This window comes from Microtus pennsylvanicus, chromosome 5 (assembly GCF_037038515.1).
Source record: "Microtus pennsylvanicus isolate mMicPen1 chromosome 5, mMicPen1.hap1, whole genome shotgun sequence".
NCBI lineage: Eukaryota > Metazoa > Chordata > Mammalia > Rodentia > Cricetidae > Microtus > Microtus pennsylvanicus.
The window spans coordinates 72,258,862-72,282,327 of NC_134583.1; the positions used below are offsets into that span (position 1 = coordinate 72,258,862).

Consider the following 23,466-nt stretch of genomic DNA (forward strand, 5'->3'; position numbering starts at 1 on the left):
ATGAGTGGTAGCTCAAACTGAGGAAATTGGTGCCTCCCAGTCTGTTAACGTGGGAAGGGACAGAAATTAAGACTGGGTACTTTTCGGGCAATGTTAATGTTAAAGTTCTTTGCTTTCTTCCGAGTGTAGAGGGTGCCTTTCTCCTGCAGGTTGGTATTCAGAGCAGAATCTGATAGCAGCCACATATGTCCAGTAAGTTAAAAGCCATTGTGAACAGATTGAAGTTAGCTGCTCAGGGAAGCCTGCTGTGTTTGTCCTTATTAAGAAACTTTTGTAAAAGTTATACATTGCTGCAGATTAGAATTATGGTTACTAAATAAGAGGATGTTCAGAGCCTTGGAATTGAAGGCTATTAGGGTTCATCACCTAACAGAGAATTCTGTTAGAATATATGATCACATGCTTATTTTTAGTGCTGGATTTTGAACCTAGGACTTGGGCACACTAGGCAAATGCTCTACCACTGAGCTAAATACACCTCCAACCCAAACACACATCCTTTTAACACTTAAAATATCTCCGCTTTGTTAGTTTGAGGATATTGTTTAAAGTGTTCAAGTCTGCCTTGCCCTCTCCTCCCCACTTCAAACCCTTCCCAGTCTCAGAAAGCACAAGAAATGGTGGCTCTTCCTCACGACCACACCCACAGGGTATTTAAAGGCCTCCTAAGGAAAGGCCAGGTGGTTTTCCTGTTCCCTCTTCCCTTCTTCTCTCTTGGAAGACCATCCTGGTGTGTTTTATTCATTAAGTCTGGTCTTTTAATTCTTAATTCAGTTTGATTGTGTTTGCTACATCGGCAGAGATACTTAATATCGGGGTATAGAAACTTTTTATATAGTAATAAACTCAACATTCATAGTTATTGGGCCTAATTAGAGTAGGTGATTTTATTTGGGATCAAGGAATAAGATGAACTTCTTGTTCGTTTTTCTGTAGTCCGCTGCATCTGGCAGGAATAGAGATTCATAAAACAGTTGCCTTCAGAGAGATACTAGAACCCCAACTACATTCTAAAATGGCAGGCTATCTCTAATTAGCCTGAAACAGGGGAAACAAGAAACATTCAAACCTTTTCTTTGATAAAGGTAGGAGACATGAGCAGGTGGCCCTCAGTGTATAAATATGGAAGCAGATGGAAGAATAGCAACTCTTTTCGCAGAGCAGAGAAAGAGGCCAATAGAAGAGCTAACCATTTCAGTGCCCTGCCCCATCCCTCTCTAACAGGCTTAGGTAATGGCGCCTGTTGGGGGATGGAGAAGCTACAGTGAAGGGGGACTGAGAACAGGTTCTTTGTTTGGATGTCTTTTAAAAAAAAACCAACAAAAACCAAAACTGTAGTCTCTGTCTCCCTTTGGCTCACGTCGTTGGCAGCAACCCTTCCCCCAGCCCAGCAGGGAATGGGATGTGTGGTGTGTCCAGAAATAGAAACTAGCACTAATCCCAGAGAAGGGAAGGAATGAGGCACAAACTGAAAAGGAGGATTAAAAGAGAATCTGAATACTGAACTAGCCCTGTCCTATGCAGCCCCAGGGAACCTGCAGCCAGCTGCAGCCAGCAATAGGTGGGTAGCGCCTGAGTACCCTCAAAAACTGAAGAGTGGTACTGACATCTGGATGTTTTCGCTAGGCAATATGTGCCACCCTCACAACCCAAGAGGGTACAACCGGCCTTTTAGTCCCTCTTAAAAATAGTAACAGACAGCCCGAATTACTTAGTATTTGAGAAGACTTATCAGATAGAAAAAGAAACAAGTAATGCAAAACGCAGAAGAAAACCTTTTTCTCTTTTCTCCCCAAGACATAGTTTCTCTGTGTATCCCTGGATGTTCTGGAACTCTCTGTAGACCAGACTGGCTTCAAGCTCAAGAGACCTCACTGCCTCTCTAGAGCTGGGATTAAAGGCATGAACCACCACCACCAGGCTAACTTTTTTTTTTAAAGGCAAATCAGCAAAAGTTAAAAAGAGGTAATAGAGAAATTGATGTGACAATCTCACTTATAAATTTGTAATCTCAGCATTTCAAGAGGATGGCAGATCACAGGCCACCAGCCACTTTTTCCCGAGGTGGGGGGCGGGGGAAGCGAAAACCAGAGAAATGAGAAAGGACCTCATCACCACTAAATCTGTGGCCACACTAACACATTTGAGTCATGGCCGTTTAGTCCTGGATCATGAGAGGGTTTTTGTTGCAGTTACATCAATGCCTGTGCTGTAGTTTTTATGCATTTGTTTTATTTCCTCTGTTGTAAAGATTTGAATAAAAATGGACTCAGGTGAAAAGGTAGGAAGCAAACAAGCCTCTGAGGACTGCTTAAAAGGCTTGGCAACCCAGAGGTGTCCTAGTTTTGTGTTTGTGGGAGTCACAGCTTTTTCTTCCTTTCCATGTCCACTCCTCCCTGCACTGCATACACACCACTTTTCAGTAATTCCCTCTCTGGAAGCCTGAGGACGACGATGGAGAGGATCACCGTGTCCACGTCTTCACATGCATTGCCACTTTTTCTCTGGGAAAGGATGCATGACATTGCTGATGGGGAGGTGAGGAGAGCAGGGCTCAGATTAGACAGTGCTCGGGAGCCCTGCATATGTTTATCAGCCTTGCTAATTCCTGACTTCCTAGTTTGTAGCAGATGGCTTTGCTCCCCTTGCCATGAAATAAAAGCATGCGAGTTTTTTATTCCAATGACAAGGTATACCAAGAGTTGTGTTATTTTGTTTGTTTTAGTTTTTTGTTTTGGGGGTTAGGGGCTAGGGATGAAACCCAGAGCCTGCGTGTGGTAAACAAACACTGAGCTACATCTCAAACTGCAAGGAGTCTTTTTAGTTTAGTTATATTGGCCTCCTTTTTTCCTTCAAAAAAGTCTTATATAAACATTACACTTTTAGAAGTATGTTTATTATATACATTTGCTTTGTGCTAGCTGTTGTAGTCCACTGTTAGATTCTATTTATTTTTAAACTTAGTATTTTATTTTGTGTGTATGGATGTTTTGCTTTCATGTATGCTTGGGCACCAGGTGTGTGTCTGGTGGTACCTGTCAGATTTCCCTGGGACTGGAGTTATAGACAGTTGTACATGGCCACATGGGTTCTGGAGTCGTACTTGTATCCTCTGGAAGAACTAAGTAAGCCGTGCCTCTTAGATCATAAACTTCTTCAGTGTTCTGAGCTGATGCCCTAAACATTATTTTGGAGAGGAAGACCATTGAGTTGACAGTGGACAAGGTCTGGAGGAATACTGTGCTGACTACTGTATGTTAGCAGCAGATCTGTCCTAGGGAGTTCCTGGTTATGCTGAAATACATGTTCTCTAGTGCTTCCGCGCCTTCCTAGTGCTGTGACCCTTCAGAACAGTTCCTCATGTTGTGGTGACTCCCAACCATCAAATTATTTTCGTTACTACTTCGTAACTGTAATTTTGCTACAGTTATGAATCACAATGCAAAATCTGTGTTTTTTTGGTGGTCTAGGCGACCCCTGTGAAAGGATTGCTCAACCCCCAAGGGATTCAAGACCCACAGATTGAAAACCACCGTTCTAGAAACAAACAAAAGTATAAAATGTGGTGTATTACAGTTTTTTACTTTTCAGATGAATTTTTTGTAGCACATCATAAGATAGGCTTTGACTTCTGTGATCTTCAACTTATTCTAGGGAGCTCTGTTTTAGAGTAGTTTGTTCTCAGGCCCAATTTCAAAATCATGTGTGTTTGAGAAATAACTTTTCTTTTCCCTTGAGGGTTTTCATTTCCTTCTTCTCTTAGTCATATTCAACTCAGTGCTAGTACATTAATAATTCAGCGTTGTGGTGGAGATTTTTGGAAGTTTTTTTTTATTTGTTTTTTTATTGGTTGGTTGGTTTTGAGGCAGGGTCTCACTCTGCAGCCTTGGCTTTCCTAGAATTCACTGTGTAGATTGGGCTGACTCACAGAGATAGGCCTACCTCTGCCTTTCAGAGGGTTAGTATTAAAGATGTGTGCTGCCACTCCTGGCCTTGGAAGTTGATTTTATATTTGAACAATTTCAACAGTGTGGCTGTTAAGGTGCATTAGATGCATTAGCTTCTACAGTAGTCTTTGATTTTCTAAACACATGCATATGATATAAGTAGGTGTAATTAAAGAGCCCCTTATGACTTGTAGACAGCTGTCTGCAGATGTATTTTATGAAGTTCCAGTCCCTAAGGAGGCATTTGTAAATTTCATTGAAAATATGCCTTTAATCTCAGCACTTGGGAGGCAGAGGCAGGTGGATCTCCATGAGTTCAAAGCCAGCCTGGTCTACAAGAGCTAGTTCTGGGACAACAAGAACGGTTACACAGAGAAATCTTGTCTCGAAAAACCAAAGGAAACAAAAGAAAAAAGAAAGTAAAAAGGGTTGGTATTTTATTTTCTTTGGCGAAAGCTTCAAGTATAACAATATTTGTATTTAAGGTTAAATGCAAATATTATTTTGGGCTAAAAATATTATCAGAGGCTAAATAAATATGTGTATAAGCTTAAATTATGGAGATTTTCAAATACATAAAGTCTATAGGATTAAAAGGAAAATTGATAGAATATTTGTTTTGTCAAGGATGCCATGAGAATTAACAGGGAAAATGAGAATTAACAGGGAAAGTACTTATGATAAAGTAACTGGTTAATAGGAAAGCTCCTGCAGATCAGTAAATTACAGATGAGCAGCTCAAGAGAAATGAGCAAAAGAATATATAAAGCTCATGAAGCAAATGCAGGTGCCTAATACCCATATAAAACTTACTTTCTCAATAATTAAATTCAAATTCAAGCAAGGTGTAGTTATCTACTAATTAGCAACTATAATTAGGTTGTTAATAGAGTGCTATATCAGCTAGGCTTCATTGAATGAAATAATATTTGAGGCGTTTCTCCATCCCAAGGTAATTGTTACAGGGGATTATTCTCACATATGTCAGAAGACAGAAAGAGTGCAGTGGAGATGTTGCAGTAACTTAGACATTAGGGACAGCATGAAGCTGCTCCACTTGGGCTAGGAGAGAGAGAGGAATCATCCGTAGTGGAGGAGCAGCTACCAGGAAGCTATGCAATAATGAACTGTTCAGACTCTGAGCCTCTAAGCTTAAAGACTTTAAAGCCAGGGTGAATATGTAGCACAGATGCTAGTAACAGTACAGGTGAGATGTGTTAGAGGTCTTGTGCACACAATTGGGAAGACGCTTCTGGATAGGGATTCAGTATTAGGGAAGGCAATTTTCTAATGCAGAAGTTGGTTTTCTTTTTTCTTTTGGTTTTTAGTTTGAGACAGTGTCTCGTTATATAGCTCTAGCTGACCTGGAACTCCTTTGTAGTCCAGGCTGATAGTGAACACAAAGAGATCCACCTGCCTCTGTCTCCCGAGTCCTAGGATTAAAGGCATATGCCACCATGCCTGACCCAAAACAAAATTTTTAAAAATTACTTTTAAAATGATTTTATTAGTATGGGTATTTTGCTGTCAGGTCTGTACACCACTTGTATGCAGTATGCAGTACTCTCAGAGGTCAGAAGAGGGTATTGGATACCCTGGAAGAGGAGTTACAGACAATTGTGAGCTATTATGTGGGTGCTAGGAATTGAACCCAGGTCCCCTGGAAGTGTAGCCAGTGCTCTTAATCTCCGAGCTATCTCTCCAGTCCCCCAAAGCAAAATATTTAAATGTTAATACTCTGTGACTTATTTCTGTATCAAGAAAATTATTCCACAGAAATGCTGGTCAAAGTTTGGAGGCACATGTCCAAGTGATGTTTCATTGTGATGTTCTTTTTGTTTAGCTTTTTCGAGATAAGGTTTCTCTGTGTGATAGCCCTGGCTCTTGGAACTCTTTGTGTAGGCCAGGCTGGCCTTGAACTCACAGAGATCTACCCGCCTCCTGATTGTTGGGATTGAAGTATACCTGACTGGAGAACTGACTCACTATTTAGCAATATATGCATTTAATGAAAACTGGTCATGAAAGAGTTTTGCCTGTATAGCTCATTGAAAGCAGTATTTTATATGGCCTAATGTATTTTGTGAAATCCAAGAGTTGCAGTGTTGAATCTGGAAAGACATTTGCAGCTGTCCTAAACATAATTTAGAGGTAACAACTTTATTTCATGTACTTTTATTTTGACAGTTATGAATGCAGGGATGAGAAAATACTTCCTACAAGCCAATGATCAGCAAGACTTAGTGGAGTGGGTCAATGTCTTGAACAAAGCTATAAAAATTACAGTAAGTATGTATTTAAAATTTTCCCTTTACAGAAGTAATCTTTACATTTTTAAAATGTGTCTAATATCCTCAGATTACCAGCAGGTTACACATTCAAGCTTGGTTTAAAAGATGTGTTCTGAATGTGAGCCATTTGCTTGTGCGTGGGGTGGTCAGCCTCTGAATGCCTTTCACTGTGTCTCCAGTAAGGATCCATCACTGTGCATGCTGATTGTGTTTTTGTTGTATATCTAGAGTAGGATGAAAGGCTTTGGACCTCTTACTCTGGGGATGGGCATAGCATTACCCTTTTCTAAGCCATGGCAGGCAAAGGAGATGGGTGTGCACAAGGGGAGAAGGCTCAGCTCTAGAGATTGAGTCTGAAGAGTTATGGTGCCCAGAGGGTCCTGCCTGTGTGCTCTAGGGATGTCTGAAGCTCTAAACTTCTTCTATCACCTGCCCTTTTCCCTGGAGTTTCAGGTCCTGCTGCTCTTCCCTCCTGTTGATGCTACAACTCTCTGCTGTTAAACTTTTCTTCTGTTTGGTTTTAAAATGAACATCAGTACTTACTGATTATTTACACCATACCAGCAGGAAGGCTTTAGATGAAGGTTTTCCCTCAGTTTTCCAGAAAGGTTGAGTGACTTGTATAGACTTCAGCACTGGTAAGCTATGAGGCTGAAACCCAGGCAAGCCTGTTGGTTGGTCCTGGACCCAGAATTCTGCAGTGCAATGAGCAAAGAACCCCTTCCTAAAGTCAGACAAGCCTTTCTGAGCAAGTTCCCCTGCTGCTGCTGCTGCTGCTGCTGCGCCTTTTCTCCTTAAAAGTAGGCTGCCTAGAAGGGTTGAGGAAGGAGCTCCTCCTGTGTGGGGTTGTATCAGTTAAAACTTTTTTTCAGTGGAGTATAGTTATTTATTGATCCTAATCTTGGTCAAAGAGCATGTTCCAGGAAATGAATGCATATATTCCTCATCTCAAGTAAATGATTCTCTGTCTGTGCCACACAGCAGCAGAGTTAAGATAGCCAACCAAGGCTGTTCTTAGATCATTTTTTTTGTCTTGCATCAGAACAGCTTGTTACCACATGACAGAAAACGCCCACACACCACATCTGAGCTGTATGCGAAGCAGAAGTTATTTTGGGGCTTGTGCAGTTTCATGATAGCAATATTTTGAGCAGATTCAGAAGTTTACATTCTTAAAAGTTTTAGCTGATCATTTTGAGCTCCTAATAAATATTCCCTGCCTGGAAGATGTCTTTATAAAGTCTGTATGTAGTACTTTCCTGGATTTGCTTTTATAGTCTACAGCAAATAAGCAGAACTGATTTCTTTTAATGATTTAAAGAAAGGTCTCAGCATTTTACTAAGTTGGAATGCCTTGAATTGCTCTCTTGTTTATTCATGGGACTAAATAGTTTTTTATGTCATTGTAAGCTTTTCAGCAGGAAAGAGAAACTGGTAATATTTAATATTTAATTAGCTTTTGGGATCTTGCAGCTTTATTTTATATGGCATTTTTACTGTTTTTAGAGAAACTTGATAATGATTTTTGTGATTTTATAGTTCATATTTAGAAAATATAAATACAAATACGATACAGTAATTTTAAGTGCAGTGATGTTAATATAGAACTGGTAACTGACTGGAATCAGTTTTAGGTAAACGTAGGAAAAGGAGAGAATTCCCAGGCTTTAATAAGATGTATTTTGCTGGGTCTGGTTAAGAGCACTGGCTGCTCTTGCAAAGGATTTGGTTCCCTATACTCATGTAACTGTTCATAATTGTTTATAACCCCAGTGCTGGGACACACAGTACCTTCTTCTGGCCTTCACAGACACCAGGCATGTAGGTGGTACACGACATGCAGGCAAAGCACCCATACAGATAAAATAAAAAAAAAAATAGCTGGGTGCTGGTGGTACACACCTTTAATCCCAGCACTCAGGAGGTAGAGGCATGCTGCTGCTGATCTCTGTGAGTTTGAGGCCAGCCTGGTCTACAAAGCGAGTTCCAGGGCATCCAGGGCTACACAGAGAAACCCTGTCTTGAAAAACCAAATGTATGTGTGTGTATGTAGTTAAAAATAGACATCTTGAGGGACTGGAGAGATGGCTCAGTGGTTAAGAGCACTGACTGCTCTTCCAGAGGTCCTGATTTCAATTCCCAGCAACCACATAATGGCTCACAACCATCTATGAGATCTGCCTCCCTCTTCTGGTCTGTAGGCTTACATACAGACAGAACACTGTATACATAATAAATAAATAAATCGTTTAAAAAAGTTGGTAAAGCAGCATGTATTAGCATGTTTTAAAGTTTCTATGAAAGCCTTTTCTTTGGCAGTCTTTACAAGCAGCAGAACCCTTTCCTAGAGGATAACCACTGCTCCTCTTGTAGGTCACCACAGAGCAGCAGTCTCAGGTCCTCTCTGTGGCTTCAGATTGACAGGTTGACAGGATCACACTTTGTAAAATGACTGAAATAAGTTATGTGATTCTAGAGAATGTACTGGATTTCATCTGCAGATCGTTCTAGGGTGTGGTATCTTAATTTTAGCCTACAACTAACACTTTGTCCTCTATTGTAATCACCTTTAAAAAGCACTCAAGAGTGTGGCCTCTTAGGATTCCACAGGCATTCAGGATTCCTCTCCTTCCTTTCCCTTTCTTTCCCTTTTCTTTTTTCTTTCATTTTCCGCTTTCCTTTCTTTCCCCTCCCTTTCCCCTTTCTCTTTCTCTCTGTTTTGGTTTTTCGAGGTAAGGTTTCTCTGTGTAGCTCTGGCTGTTCTGAAATAGGCTGTTCTGTAGAGCAGGCTGGTATTGATCTCAATGATTCACTTTCCTCTGCCTCCCTAGTACTGAGACTAGAGGCATGCACCACCGGTGCCAGGCTCCCTTTCTCTTTTCTTCCTGTTTCCACCAGTGCTTGATACTGTATTGGGAGTTATAGTGGCATTTCATTTGTATTTCAATAAATAAAGCTTGCCTGAGGATCAGAAAAGCAAAACAGCCACACTGACCAGTCTTACAGACCAGGCAGTGGTGACACACACCTTTAATCCCAGTAGCCACACTTGCTTGCCATGGAAACCAGATGGTAGTGGTGCATACTCTTAATCCTAGAACTAGAGAGGATTATAAAACGGGAGGAGACAGCGCTCAGACACAGTCTCATTCTGAGATTCCTGGAGGCAGAATGGCCATTTTTCTGACCGAGGTTGAGGTAAGAGCCAGTGGCTGACTGCTTTGCTTTTCTGACCTTTAGGTTGAACCCCAATATCTGTCTCTGAGGATTTTTTAAAAATTGTGCTTCATGGAGTATGCATTTGAAGCTGGAGATGCTGCCAGGGCCTGAGAGAAAGCCTGACAAGGGAGGCAGTGCGAGAAATGACTTTACCTAAGATGATAAGCCATTCATATCCATGAACAGTTATGTTTATGAGTATAGATGGGTTGAGGTCTTCTCATGCACACAGCCCTCCAGTGTACCCTAGCTTTCCTCCAGACCTGGTGAGTGCAGTGTGAGGTAGAACGAGAGCACAGTGTGGGGCAGGGTTTCTTAAGTGTGGTTTGTGAAACACCGTCCCTCAAAAGCACCTGTCCCTTCCGAAACTCCAGTTTTCGGGGAATGTTCTAGAGACTCATTCTGGAGATGAAGCCTGGGAATTACAACTTTTAGTGATGTTCCTGTGTGATACCTTTGTACATTCCCTGCCTTGGATGGAATCACATTGGTACATGTAGGGCCTTTGACTACAGTGTTTTCTCTGTAGTTCACAGGTGATGGGCAAATGACTTAATTTTAAATTAAACATTTTTATACCATTATCGTTGTGTTTGTCATTCATGTTGTTGATAATACCTTTGAAAGATTGTGAGGATTCCTAAATAAAATACTTTAAATCATACTCAGTATGTAATTGATGCCAAGTTTGATTTCATTTTATTGCACAAACTTGGCTAGAATGTAGTTCAGCTGGGATCTCAACCTATGTTCCCTGCTGCCTCTAAGCCCTGCTTCCCTCTCCAACTGTGCTGAGAATTGGCCAGGGGAGAGTGGAGGAAGTGTGTGAACTAATGACTGCACAAGCACCAGCAGTAGGTGGTGATGCCTGTGACCTAAAGTGTTACCAGACCAGAGCAATCTGAGATCTTGAATTGCAGTATTGCAAATAGATTGTTTGTCAGTCGTCTATAGATACTAACTAGCTGAAAATTCTGTGATGATGACGAGGGTTGCAAATACAGTTCTGGTTGTATGATAATCCATCTTACTCTTCCAGGTACCAAAGCAGTCAGACTCACAGCCGGCTTCTGAGAGCCTGAGTCGCCAAGGTGACTGTGGCAAGAAGCAAGTGTCTTACAGAACTGATATTGTTGGTGGTGTTCCCATCATCACTCCAACTCAGGTACCAAATCAGTGCTTCTGTTGTATTTTCATCAAAACTGAAACAGAATATCTTTGCTGAATTGATTCAATATTTATTAACTACAAAAGCTTTTAATTTGGTTTTCTATTCCGAAAGTGCTTTGCAAACTTTTGTATGTTATTGTAAAAAAGATCAGAAGTTACACAGATAAACACTTGATCCTTCTTTGAGCTGAATTGTTTGTATTCTCCCTGCAGAAGTTGGGATGGGGGTTACATGTCAGACTTTGTAGCAGCATATCTTACATCAGGTATCAAAAGTTAAGTCTCTATCACTTGTAATGGCTGCAGAGTCCTGCCCTGGATTTGACCATAATTTATAAGCCTCTATTGGTAGACAAATGGAGGGGTTTTCTTTCCTTTATTTTATTTAACAATGTTGTAATGAACATTTTTATATCTAAAATTTTAGAGATTTAATGCTAGAGCCTTACTGCTGAGCTATATCATAGTTCTTTTTAGAGTTGCCCGAGTTGTCCTTTTTTTTTTGACACTAGGTTTCTCTGTAGCTTTGGAGCCTGCTCCCGAGTGCTGGGATTAAAGGCGCGTGCCACCCCGCTGGCCCTGCCCAAGTTGTCCTTGAATCTACTTTTTAGCTCAGACCAGCCTTGCAACTAAGGCTACAGGTCTACACCAAGATAAACTAATGCTTTCAAGTAAAGTTGCTGGGTTAGCATCTGCAAATATGTGTAAATTTTTAAAAAAAAAACCTGTGTGCGTGTGTGTTTTGTATTTTTCCTACAACCTGAGGGCTGCAACTCTGGCTGGATTGTATCCTAAAAGTAATGATGTATCTAGGTATTAGGGAAAATAAATTTATGTAATTTAAATAACGAACTTGAAACTTTTATATGAACTTAAGTTTCTTATATTGCTATTGAGGAAATATACTTCTTTTTATTGCTTTTATTGAGCTGTATATTTTTCTCCACTTCCATCCCTTTCTCTTCCCTGCCCTTCTACTCCCATGGTCCCCATGCTCCCAATTTATTTAGGAACTCTAGTCTTTTTCTACTTCCCATGTAGTTTAGATCCATGTATGTCTCTCTTAGGGTCTTCATTGTTGTCTAGGTTCTCTGGGATTGTGAATTGTAGGCTGGTTTTTCTTTGCTTTATGTCTAAAAGCCATTTGTTGAGTGAGTACATATGATATTTGTCTTTCTGGGTCTGGGTTGCCTCACTCAGTGTGATGTTTTCTAGATCTATCTATTTTTCAGAAAATTTTAAGATGTCATTATTTTTTTCTGCTGTGTGGTACTCTGTTGTGTAACTGTACCATATTTTCCTTATCCATTCTTTAGTCGAGGGGCATTTAGGTTGTTTCCAGGTTCTGGCTATGACAAACAATGCTGCTATGAACATAGTTGAGCACATGTCCTTGTGGTACAATTGAGCATCCTTTGGGTATATATCCAAAAGTGGTATTGATGGGTCTTGAGGAATTGTTTCCTAATTTTCTGAGAAATTGCCATACTGATATCCAAACTAGTTTGCACTCCCACTAGCAATGGAGGAGTGTGAGGAAATGTACTTTTAATGCAAATTAGATTACTAATATTTGAAAAACAAGAATTTAAAGTAATAGCTATTGCCAGTGTTGGATATTCACATTACTTTTTTTAAAAATATTTATTTATTTATTTATTATGTATACAATATTCTGTCTGTATGCCTGAAGGCCAGAAGAGGGTGCCAGACCTCTTTACAGATGGTTGTAAGCCACCATGTGGTTGCTGGGAATTGAACTCAGGACCTTTGGAAGAGCAGGCAATGCTCTTAACCACTGAGCCATCTCTCCAGCCCCACATTACTTTTGATTACTTTTGTCTTTTGGTTTTAAAAGACTTTGATGCTTTGTAGACTGCTCCCTAACTCCCAAGACAGGGTTTCTCTGTGTAGCCCTGACTGTCTTAGAACTCACTCTGTAGACCAGGCTGGCCTTAAACTCACAGAGATCCAAGTACTGGGATTAAAGGAGTGCACCACCACCACCACACGGCATAGACTTTCAAAATTTTAACAGATACCATATTGTTTCAAGCCTTGTGCCAAGTGAGTGTGATTAGTAGGAAGAAATCTTACAACATCAATAAACTAACTTGAATATCTTTTCCTGTGCTTTGTAAAAGATATTTAACAATACCAATCTCTGCTCTAGGGGGAGTTTACAGTTACTTTTGTTGTTGTTCAAAGTTGAATTAAAAAAATTTAGGGAGAAAGGTGTGTGTATGGTGTTGCTTTTTCTAAAAGTAATGATTTTAGCTCGCTAAACTTGTGATTGATGACTAGCTGGGCTGAACTTTCTCCCATGCTGACTGGTGTTGGCTATTGGATAAGTTTGTTAAGACACTATTGCAGTTTGTGTGGCTATTGTAGAATAGATTCTATAGAAGATGGCATTTTTAAAAGATTTAAAATGATGCTACTGTTTTATTGTAATGCAGAATTTAAAATTACAAAGTAGTGAAGGCATTGGTGGTGCCCCATTGTCTTTAATCCCTGTGCTAGTTCCTTTAATGCTCGGGAAGCAGAGGTAGGTGGATCTCTGTGAGTTCCAGGCTAGCCTGGTCTACAGAGTGAGTTCTAGGGTAGCCGGGGCTACACAAAGAAACCCTGTCTTAACAAACAAAAATACAAAGTAACATTTAGACAATATAGAATTGTAGGAGGTGGTCCCACTTGTTAGTCCCAGCTAGCTGGGCCCTGAAATAATCATACAAAACTGTATTATTTAAAACACTGCTTGGCCCATTAGCTCTAACTTTTTATTGGCTAGTTCTTACATTTTAATTTAACATATCTCCATTAATCTGAGTATTACCACGAGGTCGGGGCCTACCAGCAAAGTTTCAGCATGGCTATCTCCGGTGGCTCCATGGCATCTTCCTGACTCTGCCTTCTTTCCCCCAGCATTCAGTCCAATTTTCCCTGCCTACCTAAGTTCTGACCTATCAACAAGCCAAGGCAGTTTCTTTATTCATTAACCAATAAGAGCAACACATAGACAGAAGGACTTCTCACACCATAGAATCAAGAAAATGTTAACTAAATCTCATTTGGATAGTTAATTTATTCAGAGTCTATTGGCTAATTATTAATTATTTTAAATGTAGAACAGGTTGAAAATACCTCATAAGCCTGACAGTTCAGACTTAATTGTTCTTTTGAGTTTTAAAAAAATGTGACTGATTTATTTGTGGTGTTGTAGTTTGTGGATGTTGTAAATAATCAGGAAGTCTTGGTTATGGTTAAGGATTTGTCAACACTGAACTTTAAAACATAAGACAGGGCTGGAGAGATAGTTCAGTGGTTAAGAGCACTGGCTGCTCTTCCAGAGGTCCTGAGTTCAATTCCCAGCAACCACGTGGTGGCTCACAACTATCTGTAATGAGATCTGGCGCCATCTGTAATGAGATCTGGCACCCTCTTCTGACGTGCAGGCATACATGGAGGCAGAATGTTGTATACATAATAAATAAATAAATCTTTAAAAAAGTAATTAATTTAAATTAAAAACTCATAAAACAATAGCACGCACACACACACACACACAAAACAAAACAAAACAAAACAAAACAAAACAAAACAAAAAACCCTATAGCACTTCCAGGAGTGAGCATGGGAAAAACTGCAGGTCAAGGATTAGGCAAAGAGCTGTTAGAGTTGACGTGAAGCCCATTATCTGTAAAAGGAGAAGACTAATAATTGCACATCATCAGTATTTCAAATGCATGTTTTGTGAAAGACCCTGTTCAGAGGATGAATAGAAAAGATAAACTAGCCAGCCAGGTGGTTGTATACACTTTTTTTAATCCCAGCCCTTGGGAGGCGGAAGCAAGTCTCTGAGTTTGAGGCCAAGCCTGGTCTATAGAGTAAGTAAGTTAGCCAGGGCTACATAGAAACTATTTCTCCAATTAAAAAAAAAAGATTAGAAGAAAAGTCTACAAGATACCTACCTATTCAACCAAGGACTTTTATCTACAGAAAGAACTCTCAAAACCCAATAATTAACCAACCAAAAATTCCTTAAAAGTAGATGAAATTCATAAACAAACATTTCACCAAAAAATGATATATGTATTAATAGGCACTAGGAAAGATAGATTGCCACTATATGTAGCCATTAGAAAAGAAATTGAATTAAGAACCTAGTGAAATATTATACCTGAGCAAAGATGCTTGGGCCTTTCATCCATTGCTGGTGGAGATGTAAATAAAACAGTTCAGTCACTCTGAAGAAACAATTTGGTGTGGTTTTCTTGTTGTCATCCTTTATAAATAAACTTGCAGTTGCTCTCTAGGCTAGTATGTATTCTCCGGCGTTTATCCTAAAGAAGTGGGTAATTATGCTCACGCAAAGACCTCTATATGGATACTTATAATAAGCTTATGGATGCTTGGTTTGGGTAATCTACCTTAGAAATACATACTTCCTCTTTGGAAAGAATTCTGTTAAAGGGTATACAAGACCTCTGCTACTTTTTATGTTTATTGTAACTTCCCATAGATCTGTTTAAATGATTTCCATATAAAAAAGCCCACCCCAAGAAAAACCTGAAGTCAGGAGTTTGCAAAACAATAAAAGTGGATGTTTGTGGTTTGATCAAGAAAGTTGTGATTGAGTGTCACCGATTTTAAGATTTTCTAAGATAACATTAAATTAAACTATGTTTTAAAGCAAGAAAATAATTTCTTTGGCTTCATTTTAGAAAGAAGAAGTAAATGAATGTGGTGAAATTATTGACAGAAACAATTTGAAACGGTCCCAAAGCCATCTTCCTTACTTTACTCCTAAGCCACCTCCAGACAGTGCAGTTATCAAAGCTGGATATTGTGTGAAGCAAGGAGCAGTGGTGAGTAGCTTAACCATACCTGTGACGTTGGGGAGGTCATGTGCCAGCAAGCTTGCAAGTCAGAATGAAGTTGTGTGCTTTATGTTTGAAAGGCCCGGAGTGCAGAGCAGTCTGTTGCTAGGAAGGGTAGAAAGGGGTTGCTCCATGTTTATCATACATCACAGTTATTTCCTTGGTCTTTACACTGCTGGGTAAGTTAATGCTTATTTTCTCCTATATTTAGTGTAAGTGAGCTTTCCCAAGTTTAGGTTTGTGATAGAAAGGATTTCTTGTTTGCTTTTTTATTTTAAGAAACTTTAGTTTGTGTGTGTGTGTGCATATATGAGGGAGGGAGGGAGGGAGGGAGGGAGGGAGGGAGGGAGGGAGGGAGGGAGGGAGGAAGGGAGGGAGGGAGGAAGCATGAGCGCAGTGTTTTATGCTTTGAGAGCAGAGGACAGCTTTATCAGTTCTGGTCTTCCACCTTCACTTGGATTCCAAGGCTTAAATTTAGGCAAGTGACTTTACCTGCTGAGCCATCTTAACCCCCAGAAAGTTCTGTTGATTTCCTACATCATCAGAGATGGTCAAGTATAGAGCCTCAGGAGAAGTGGAAGTACCAGGAGTGGCTGTTAGCAGACAGCTCTGAGGTTGGGCTACTTAATCTCCCAGACTTCCAGTTTTATTTTATGTGAGAAAGCTATTTTTATAAAACCTATGGTCTGTGGTTTTTGAAAGGGATAAATGAGAGATGTAGCTTTTCGCACAATTCCAGGTGCTAAAGAAGCATCACAGGTGAGTATAGGTTGTCCCCATAATCAGCGTCATGGGAGGAAATTTCTTTCTTTCTTTTTGTTTTGTTTGTTTGTTTGGTTTTTCGAGACAGGGTTTCTCCATAGCTTTGGAGCCTGTCCTGAAACTCGCTCTGGTAGACCAGGTTGGCCTCAAATTTACGGAGATCTCCCTGTCTCTGCCTCCTGAGTGCTGGGATTAAAGGTGTGCACCACCATTGCCCGGTGTGGGAGGAAATTTCTATAAAATAAACATATCTACTGGTATTCTAAGGCTTCAGATACTTTTCTGCCAGGTGCTGTGATTCACACATAAAATCCTAGCATTTGGGAAACTGAGGAGGGAAGGAAAGAAAGTTCTAGGTTAGCTTGGGCTATATAGCAAAATCTTGGGCGTTTTTGTTTGGTTTTATTTGTTTGTTTTGATTTTTTTGAGACAGGGTTTCTCTGTGTAACCCTGGCTGTCCTGGAACTCTCTGTAGACCAGGCTGCTGGCCTTGAACTCAGAGATCTGCCTCTCAATGCATCCAGATTCTGGGATTAAAGGTGTGCTATACTACCACAATTCAGCTGATGTTTGTTTGGTTTTATCAGTTTATTTATTCTGTATGAACTAAATCTTGAGACTCTCAGGACAAGAAAAATTTGCACATTTTTTTCCTTAATTTTTTTTGAGATTTTTTTAATCTATTTTATTTTATGTGTATATGTGTTTACTTGAATGTCCATCTGCATACCATGTGTATGCAGTGCTAGAGGAGGCCAGAAGAGGGTATAGGATCCCCTGGGACTGGACTTAGAGACAGTTATGAGCTGCTGTGTGGGTGTTAGGAATTGGACCTGGGTCTTTTGGAAAAGCATTCTAACTGTTGAGCCATCTCTCCAACACTATTTACAGATAATTTCAGGTACTAAAAAAATTGACAGAAATATTCATATGAAAGTGTACTAAACATTTTCTGTATGGTTTTGTTCTGCTTTTTATTTATTGCTGACCTGTTATGTATGAAATACTTGAAATGCATGTTATAGATAGAGAAACCTGATGAGTTAATGACATTTCCCATGCTGATCTTTATCTTGTAGGCTGGGCTGGCAAGAAATGAAGGGAGTACTTTTTTTCTTTTCTACTGTTAGTGATCGTGCTGGAGAGATGGCTCAGTAATTAAGAGCACTGACTGCTCTTCCAGAAGTCCAGAGTTCAATTCCCAGCATCCACATGGTAGATCACCATCATCTATAGTGGCATCTGATGCCCTCTTCGGCATAAAGTTATACATGCAGATAGAGTACTCATACATATAAAATAAATAAATATTTTGAAAATCTGAGGGGCTGGAAAGTTGGCTCAGCAGTTAAGAACACTTACTACTCTTCCAGAGAACCTGAGCTCAGTTCTCAGCACCCACATGGGAGCTCACAACTGTCTATAACTCCAGTTCCAGGGGATCTGGCATCCTCACACATACATGCCAGCAAAAACACCAATGCACATATAATAAAAAGAAATACATTTTTAAAAAAATTTGAAATGCCAGAGTCATTCATAAACTCTTGAGAGTGAGCTGCCCAAGGCTGAGACCGTCATTCAGGGGCTGTTTAGCAGGAAGAGGTGCCAATTATCACCTCCCTTGGGGGAAGTCTGTTGTTTCTGTGTGCTTAGTGTTTCTGATTGTGGGTTCTTACTGGTACGATTAGGGGTGATTAACATTGGACATTCTTTGAAGCCTATGTCTGTGTCTTCTCTGGTAGATGAAGAACTGGAAAAGAAGATATTTTCAATTGGATGAAAATACAATAGGCTACTTCAAATCTGAACTGGTATGTAGTTACTTCATAAATATGCTTTCAAATGCTTGGCAAGTTACACTGTAGTGAGTGTATGCTTGTATGCTGTTTTGATTTTCAAATGTTCTGGTTCTGAGGGCATCTGTATTTCAGTCTGCTTGGTTGTAATGCATTTGGTTAGTCACATTTTTCTTTAACGTGTTTTAAATAAAACTGCCATATCTTCAAGGAAACATTACATTTTGATGGATCTAAAATTGTCAGCCCCCTAGATGTAAATCTCTGTCAGAGGATTGGAAGAGGTGGTAAAAGGAATCCTCTAAAAGAAGCATTCAGCCCTCTGCATGTCTGCCTTCCCTGTCCTTTTTCTTATCCCTTTCTTTGCCTGTTTCAGATCAGCTCTTAGGTTGTTTCATTTGAGATATTTTTGTCGTGTTTTAAAGGCAGAATCAAAGATTGAGCCTTCCTCCCTCTATTTGAGTAATGTACTATTTAAGAAGTCATGTAGCCTAAATCTTTCAGTAGATTATTGCATAAATTAATGAAATTCTCTGCCTCTTCTTCAAAAGTGTGGGACTGTTGTATACTCCTTGCTGTATTTGAATGAAGGCATTAAAACAACACTGTCCAGTTGAACTTTCTGTCCTGAGATATGTTCCATACCTGTGTTGTTCTGTGCAGGATACATGTGACTTTCTGTCCTGAGATATGTTCCCTACCTATGTTGTTCTGTGCAGGATACATGTGACTTTTGAGTGCTGGTGATAAACAGTGTATAAGGAGCTGAATTTATTTCATTTTAAAATTAAAACTAATTTTACTTCATTTCAGTAATTTAAATTTATAGCTGTTCATGGACAGTAGCTGCTATATTAGGAATATTTTAAGATTTGTCTTAAGTGTCAGTTCTTTTAGGAAACTGTTGTGGGGTAGAATGGCAGAAGCCGTCTGTATAAGCTGGCGTAGACAGTCAGCCCACATGTGCTGAGGAGGCAGAGAGGACGGAATGCACAGGACGTGGGTAGTGACAGAGATGGGAATGGTCATGCAGTACTCGTTGATAAAATGAGGAAATACATGAAGGATAATAAAACCTAGAAACCAAGGTTCTTGGTATAAAATCATGGATTCTTGCTATAACTCAACAAATATAGTCCCAGACAAGTATTATATCCTCATGTGAGTGCATATGAGTGTACCTTCCCCCTGAAAGAATCCTGGACTCCATGGAGAAATAGCAGATTCTATACCTGGGCAAGAGAAATAAATGCAAGATGAGCCTGGAATATCTTATGTCAGAAAGCAAGGACATGCTGAGAAAATGATAATCACCCAGAAACTACTTTACAAACAATCCCCTCACCAGATTATGGACAGTGAGAGTATCAGAATACATAACGATTATAATATATGACAGCCCATATATCCATATGACTCAATGATTGGGTGGTGACTGAGTTCATGTAATTACAGTGAAGGACAAGATGCCTAAATAGGAGAGAGATCAGTCTGTGAAATACTGAGCCCAGAGGGAAGAGAGCAGCTGTACAGTGAAGGCTGGCAGACACCACTTCCATCAGACAACCAGGTTCAGTGAACTTCATTGGTGGTGAAGATGTTGAAACCACTTATCACCTGACGGGATAGCCTGAAAAAAACACAGCATCAGTTTTGTGCTGCTCCTGTTGAAGGTGTATAGTCTGAGTTTAGTCACCAGGTGACAGTAGCCACATCCGAGGGAGGGGACAATCTACAAAATAAAGTAACTGTTGTGATCTGCAGGATTCTACAGTCCTCATTCTACAGGAGCGAGAACTCTTCATCCTAAAGGAAAAGAGAGACAGCGAGTGAGCATTCTTACCTTGTAAGACAAAGTGGAGTCCACTTGCTGACTGCGATGCCCATAACGTGAGGACTTAGGTAGCAGACTAGAGCAGCAGCTCAGCCTGAAGTGGCCATGTTCTTAGTCTTTTTGTAAAGTTGTGGTTGTCTCATGGTTCAGAGAGAGACAGAAAATTGAGGGAAAATATCTGGTATGGAAAGAAACAGAAAATACAAACGACTCATTTAGAAAGAAATTGAGCTGAGTGTGGAGCTAAATGGTAGCATGTATACCCAGTGTATCCAAGGCCTTGGGGTTAGAGCCTTAGCACTACTGTGTAACAGTATTCAGTGTCGCTCAGGATCAGGGAAATACAGGTGTTCACTGCACTGATAGTGCTCATTAATCACGAGGCTGTGGCTGAGAAAGATCACAGATCTTCCCAGAGAAAATAGTGTTTCTTTAAATTCCAGGTTGATATGTATGTGAGTGATATTAGAAAAAAATCACCATTTGGCAGGCAGTTATGTCATTAATGATTTCAGGTAAGAATCCTCAATATTTGGTAAAACTGGTGGGGAAATTATGTTGGAAAATCGAGTACTGCGTAGGCTCCAAATGTCTCAGTGGTGACCAATATGAGTCATGTACCAGCAGTTGGTCAAGTCCACACCGTGCACCTCCTGGTAGGGATGGCTGAGAAGTAGTCAGTGCTGTGGTTTCCTTCTAGAAGCATGTGGCCTACGCATCAGAATGAATAAACATCAGACAGACCCAGACTGGGACACAGTCTGTGAAATAAGTGGGCGATTTACAGCTCTGCAAGATCACAGAAGACCAAAGAAGTAACTGCTCTGAAGTAAAGGAGACGAAGAGAAGGGACAGTGAAGCAAGTCTGCCATAGACTCTGAATCTTGGACAGAAAATATGTCAGCTTGTCTTCTGCCATGACGGACACCCATGGGATAACTTGTAAGATCAGAATGTGGCCTGTGGATTGTGGTCATACTGCAAAGATGCCGAGGTCCGAGCTTCATAACTGTGCCATGATCATGGAAACTCTGTTTTAGAAGTTAAATGCAAGTACCCAGTAGTATAGATACACCATGTCTTTACCTTACCTGCAGGTGCTCCCTAAGTGTGTATTCAGACACATGTGCACAGGCTTATAGCAAAGCTAGGCTTGCTGCACGGTGCTGTTGATGTCAAGATGGCATTCCAAAAGAGGAAATAGAGCACTTACTGGTCCTCATGGTCCACCATGACCAAGTCTGCTGCTTAGCAACTGTCATTGAGACCAGAGACTGAAACAGCTGTGTGTGTAAGGCCATAGAGCTGTCCTGTTGCTGCGGGTTTCAGAAGTGCAGTTGTGTCTGAGATTGACTTGAAATGTCCTGTGTCTCTTTGCTTTTTTGCCAGGAAAAGGAACCTCTGCGGGTAATACCACTTAAAGAAGTTCATAAAGTCCAAGAGTGTAAGCAAAGGTAAGGGACTGCCTGGCGCTGGCACGGCAGTTTGAAGACCAACGCCTCCCCTGGTTCAACTTACAGCTTATGCTTCTCACTGTGAGAATTTTAAACTGCTTGAGATATGCTGCAGTTTTGTTTTTTAAACTGTAAGGTATTGCGATCTTTTATTTGAGAACTACAAATTACTCATTTATAAATGACATTTCAGAAGTAGCTCATTAATGCAAAGGAAAAATGAGAAATCAATTTTAGTCTTTCAAAGGTGCAGAGAACAGGTTGTCACAAGGAGCTGCACCAGCTGTACCATGCTGAATTGAATAAACTGTAAGCACTTAGACTCTAAAGTTGCTTTATGATTCTTCTCTAAATGAATTGTAATCAAAACTGAGAAAAGATAATATGGCTTTGTTAAGTTAGTGTTTTCTCTCTAAACATTTAATGACACGTATTTGGTATCGAGTAAACAGCTGAAGGAGAAACTGTCAAAACTGATTTTCATGCAACTGGATGATTGTTTTTCATAACAGTGACATAATGATGAGGGACAACCTGTTTGAAATTGTAACGACGTCTCGAACTTTTTATGTGCAGGTAAGACACTTGGAGATTATAGATTGTCTTACAAGCAGTTAATAACATTCATAGGTGAAATAAATATAGATAAATCTTGTTTGTTTTGACAAGTGTAATTTACCAGCTTATTGAAAGATGTCAGGTGGTGGTTGGTGGTGGGGTATATATTTAGAAATGGGGGTTATTGTGTTATGAATTAGTGATATCGATCAAAGTCATATTTGGAAGAAAGGAAGTGCTGTTTTGTTTATATTTTAGCAGTGTGCCTTCAAGTGTATTTTCTTTCTGTGTTTTTAATATTTTTTTAACTTTAAAAGCCTCAAGTATATAAATGAAATTATTGGAAAGAGCATTTGTTTTGGCTCATTGCTTATTGCAGAAAAGTTAAGAAAATGATATTATAAAATACACATACTTCAACATCTAAGCACTGATTCTTACAGCAAGCAAGGCCATATAGTAAATGTATAAAATCTTGCTTGTTTTCCTATTTTGTCGTTTTTCCTGTGTCATTAAAAGTTATTTGGCAATAACTAAGTCTGGTGGCTCTTGCCTTTAATCACAGTTCAAGGCATTTAGGAGGCAGAGGCCTGTGGATCCTGGTGAATCTGTGGCCAGCCAGGGCTGTGTAGTGAGCTCCTGTCTCAAAAATCAATCAGACAAACAAAAAGCCATCTATGCAAACATTTTAGAATTACACTACACTCACTCCATGTGTGACTGTTTCTCAAGTTCTGATCTTTTGTGACTACACATTTATTTACAGAGTTTTCATACATTTACTGTGAAAGTATGATGATGGGAACTTCTGTATTTAAAGTTTGACCTAAATTTCTGATTTTTTAGGCTGTTCTAGGTCAGATTTAACCACCAGAACAGTCTTTCTGTCTTGTCACATTGATTTTGATCATGATGCTCCTACTTGCACTGAGTGAAAGCCTGTGCTGTGGCCATGCCACCCTGAGCATTCTGATCTTAGAATATTTAGATTTAGACTAGCCAGTCTTTATCAAGAAAAGGGACTATAGCCAGGTGTGGTGGTATATGCTTTTAATCCTGGCACTTAGGAGGCAGAGGCGGGTATATCTCTATGAGTTCAAGGCCAGCATGGGCTACAGAGCAAGTTCCAGGAATGACTGGGAAACCCTGTCTAAAAAAAAAAAAAATTGTTTCTAAAATTAATATGTAAAATGGTGCAAGAATGACTTTTAAAATTTAAGCATATACATGTAGCAAGTTCAGACTGTAGCATTTGACAGCAAAATAGGAACTTTCTTTGTTATTTCCTCTTATTTCCTTTTCAAAAACATTCATTATTGACCATTTTACGTGTCTGGGTTTAAAACATGCAGTGGCTGTCATATGTCTCCATATAGTACCTTGCTCAGAAAAACCTGGGTTAAAAACAGTGCTTCTAGATCCGGGTTTGGTGGCATATGCCTGTAACCAAACTCTCAAAAGGCTGAAGCAGGACGTTCAAGGGCAACTTTGATAAAGAATGAGGTGAAGACCAGCCTGAGCAATTTAGTATGAGCTGTGTCAAAACTAAAAC

The 23,466-nt window shown here is 39.9% G+C and overlaps 1 protein-coding gene across 9 annotated transcripts in view; it reads left to right on the forward strand.

Annotated features, from left to right (window-relative positions):
• The window catches only part of Plekha1 (pleckstrin homology domain containing A1), a 50,357-nt gene that overhangs the window by 21,269 nt on the left and 5,622 nt on the right, over nt 1-23,466 (forward strand). For all 9 annotated transcript variants that reach the window (XM_075972520.1, XM_075972521.1, XM_075972516.1 and 6 more), the window contains exons 5-10: nt 6,135-6,232; nt 10,497-10,622; nt 15,352-15,495; nt 18,015-18,083; nt 21,292-21,356; nt 21,869-21,932. In XM_075972520.1, coding sequence (XP_075828635.1) covers nt 6,135-6,232; nt 10,497-10,622; nt 15,352-15,495; nt 18,015-18,083; nt 21,292-21,356; nt 21,869-21,932 — 566 coding nt within the window. The remainder of the gene's footprint in view (nt 1-6,134; nt 6,233-10,496; nt 10,623-15,351; nt 15,496-18,014; nt 18,084-21,291; nt 21,357-21,868; nt 21,933-23,466) is intronic.